Here is a 2842-nt window from a genome sequence, read left to right as displayed (position 1 = left end):
TTTTCTTTTTTTTTTTTTGGGGGGGGTACCCCCTTATAATTAGCAAAGACCAGTCACTGGAAAAGGGATTATCTTTGGTAGTGTGTCAGAGGGAAAAATATGAGAAAACCCTTAACAAGAGGGATTGACAAAGTGACGGCAAAAATGAGCTCAAACAAACTAAAATTGTGAGGATGAGGCAGTGTTTTGTTCTGTTGTACACAGAATTGCTATTAATTGGACACAAGTTGAAAAGATAACGAAAATTTTCTGTGTTTTGAAGCCCCTCCTATATCGAATCCTGAACATTCATCTGCCAACTTGCAGTATTCTAGTACTTTGACATGGGATATAGAAATCAGCCCACACCAAATATTTCATGGCAGCTTCAAAATGCCTATGTAAGGGTAGCTTATGCCCATTTCATTGATCTGGAAATTGAGACCAGAGAAAGCTAGTGGCTGAGTTTAGACTGCTCTTCAACTGCTGAGTATAAAGCACTGCGCTGCTTCAGGTGAAAGAATCTTGCAGAGACCGGCAGATGAAGATACGCACCCCAGGGGCCTTGGAAGTAAAACCGTCAGGTCTAGGATGGGCATGTGTACAGAATAAGCAATCACTTACCTGGAAGCTCAATGTCCAAATGCAGAAACAACCGTCCCCCCACCCCCACCCCCTACCCAGCACACACACAGAACAGGCCTTGGGTGTGAGGGCTGTGAAGGTGGGGCAAAGAATCCAGTCCTCTTAGCATGCATGCTTTGAGCCATAATTGATTCCATTGCAACTGGTTCTTACTATGTGGCTCAAACCAAAGAAAATAGGAGCTTCGTATTCAAGTAACCGACACCAACACAAATAATTAGGGCAGAAACCTTTGCACAGTCCACGCTCAAATATTGATCTTGGGGATAGAAGGTGAAAGACGCCGCTCTGTACAGGCTGGTTTCTAAGACAAAAGCATGATAATTTTCCAGGATCCTGCAAGGCAAATTGGTTCTTACACTGCTGAAGTCATCACAATTACCCGGTTTTCCTTAAAGTGCAGGGTCCTGTGCCTGCTACCAGGGACTCTGCCTTTTGGGTGGGGAGAGGGGGGGGCGTGCACAGTAGGCACTTTAACAGGCCCACGCCCCTCCTGCGCAGGTGCCTATGGAACAGGGGGTCGGAACAAGCTTAGCAGCACTGCCCGATGCAGGAGGCGCACGGTGGCGCCGGGCAGCAGCCTGCAGCCCTCCCGGAAGTCTGGAGTCTCCGCGAGTGCTCCTCGCTGGCTGTCTCGCCGGCCCGGCCCGGCCCGGCCGCCGGGCCACAAGTCGTGGGCACTGGGCTAAGGCAGGCCACGGGCAGAGCCGAGGGCTGTGTCGGCGAGGCCTTCCGCCGACAGCGCGCCCGCAGCCTCCCCTCCTGCCGACGGCTCGGCCCCTCCGAGCGGCGCCACTTACTGGCCATGGTTCTCGCAGGCAGCACCATGGGCCTCGAGGACAAAGCTGAGATCTCGGCGGACGACAGCAGGGCAGCGGCTCGAGGGGCGGGGCGAATGAGGCGCAGCGGCGAGGGTGGGGCCTCGGCGTGCCTTGCTCCGCCCCGTCGGCGAGTCAGCGGGCTGCCAGGGGAGGTCATGTCATTGCACTCCTCATGTCATTGCAGTAGAGCTGACCGAAAGGATACTTACTATACATGGTCAGGAAACTGGAATGCGCTGCAAAGTAAAGGGGCAAAGAGCGGGTGGTCAACTTCGGGGTAGTAGTGTACCTGCTAAACCATCTGACTCGCATCTCGAAGGGTCTGCAAGTTCTTTGTGTAAGAACGGAACTTGTCAAGCAGGTTGTATGACCCCTGTGACTGTGTAAAACCATATAGTGGCTTGAGCTCGCTGAACGTTTGACAGAAAATGGAATGATCCTGGTTGGTTTAGGCATGCAACGTGTCAGTAGGATCTGACTTACATAGAAGGGGAGGGAATAATAGATACAAACAAAACCCCCAACAAATGATTCCTCAAATATACTGACATCAGGTATTCTGTTTTAGGGTTTTTTTTTCATTTACATTAGATTATTTTTGGTATAAAAATAATAAAATTTATTTTATACTTCTATCCTCTCTAGTACTCCAGAATAGTTTAAATATTGAAAAGTTTCATCTGTAACATTTTTAAGACCATTTTGAGGATAACTCGGGCATTTTAAGGTTCTTGGGTGTCACAAATGGTTAGCATTCCACTACAAATCAGAAGGTTGTTGATTCAAACCCATCCAGTGGCTCTACTACAGAAAAGGTTGTTTGTTTCTTATAAAGATTACCGGCCAACCTCTTTCAGCCGGAAAGAGAAAATAACATAAGCATCATGTTCCAGTTTGTCGTACTGTATTGACTTGTGTGTTGCTGTGGTCCTGAAAGGTGTGTCACTGGTATTTCAAATACCAGCAGGGTCACCTAAAGTGGACAGGTTTCAGCAGAGCTTCCAGGCTGAGTAAAGACGATGAAGAAGGAATAGGCTGTCCACCTCAGAGGAATTAACTACTGAAAACTCTATGGGTAGCATCAAAACATAGTCACATACTGTAAACCTCATGATCAGAAACAGAATAGAGAAAGTGCCAGGAGATGAATCCAAGTCCGAAGGCACTCAAAATATGACTGAGGAAGAGCTGCTGTCTCAAGGTAGAGTGGACCATAATTATGTAGATGGAGTAAAGCCTGTGGGAGTAAAGGGTTTGGGGCCCTCATTTGCTCTTGGGGCATGACTCATAATGAGAAGAGAAAGCTGCAAACACCAATTAATAATTGGAACCTGGAATTTGCAGAGTATGAATCTAGGAAAATGGGAAGTCATTAAAAATGAGATGGAACGCATAAC

The 2842-nt window shown here is 47.9% G+C and overlaps 1 protein-coding gene across 1 annotated transcript in view; it reads right to left on the bottom strand.

Moving 5' to 3' along the window:
- The window catches only part of NIT2 (nitrilase family member 2), a 34853-nt gene extending 33351 nt beyond the window's left edge, over positions 1–1502 (bottom strand). The window contains exon 1 of the mRNA XM_004706369.2: positions 1425–1502. Coding sequence (XP_004706426.1) covers positions 1425–1452 — 28 coding nt within the window. The 5' untranslated portion in view covers positions 1453–1502. The remainder of the gene's footprint in view (positions 1–1424) is intronic.
- Positions 1503–2842: the final 1340 nt, after the last annotated feature.

This window comes from Echinops telfairi, unplaced genomic scaffold, assembly GCF_000313985.2.
Source record: "Echinops telfairi isolate 266 unplaced genomic scaffold, ASM31398v2 ScPeMD7_6;HRSCAF=24_0, whole genome shotgun sequence".
NCBI lineage: Eukaryota > Metazoa > Chordata > Mammalia > Afrosoricida > Tenrecidae > Echinops > Echinops telfairi.
Note: the sequence above shows the minus strand (reverse complement) of the source record. Positions and strands in the feature narration are given on the sequence as shown.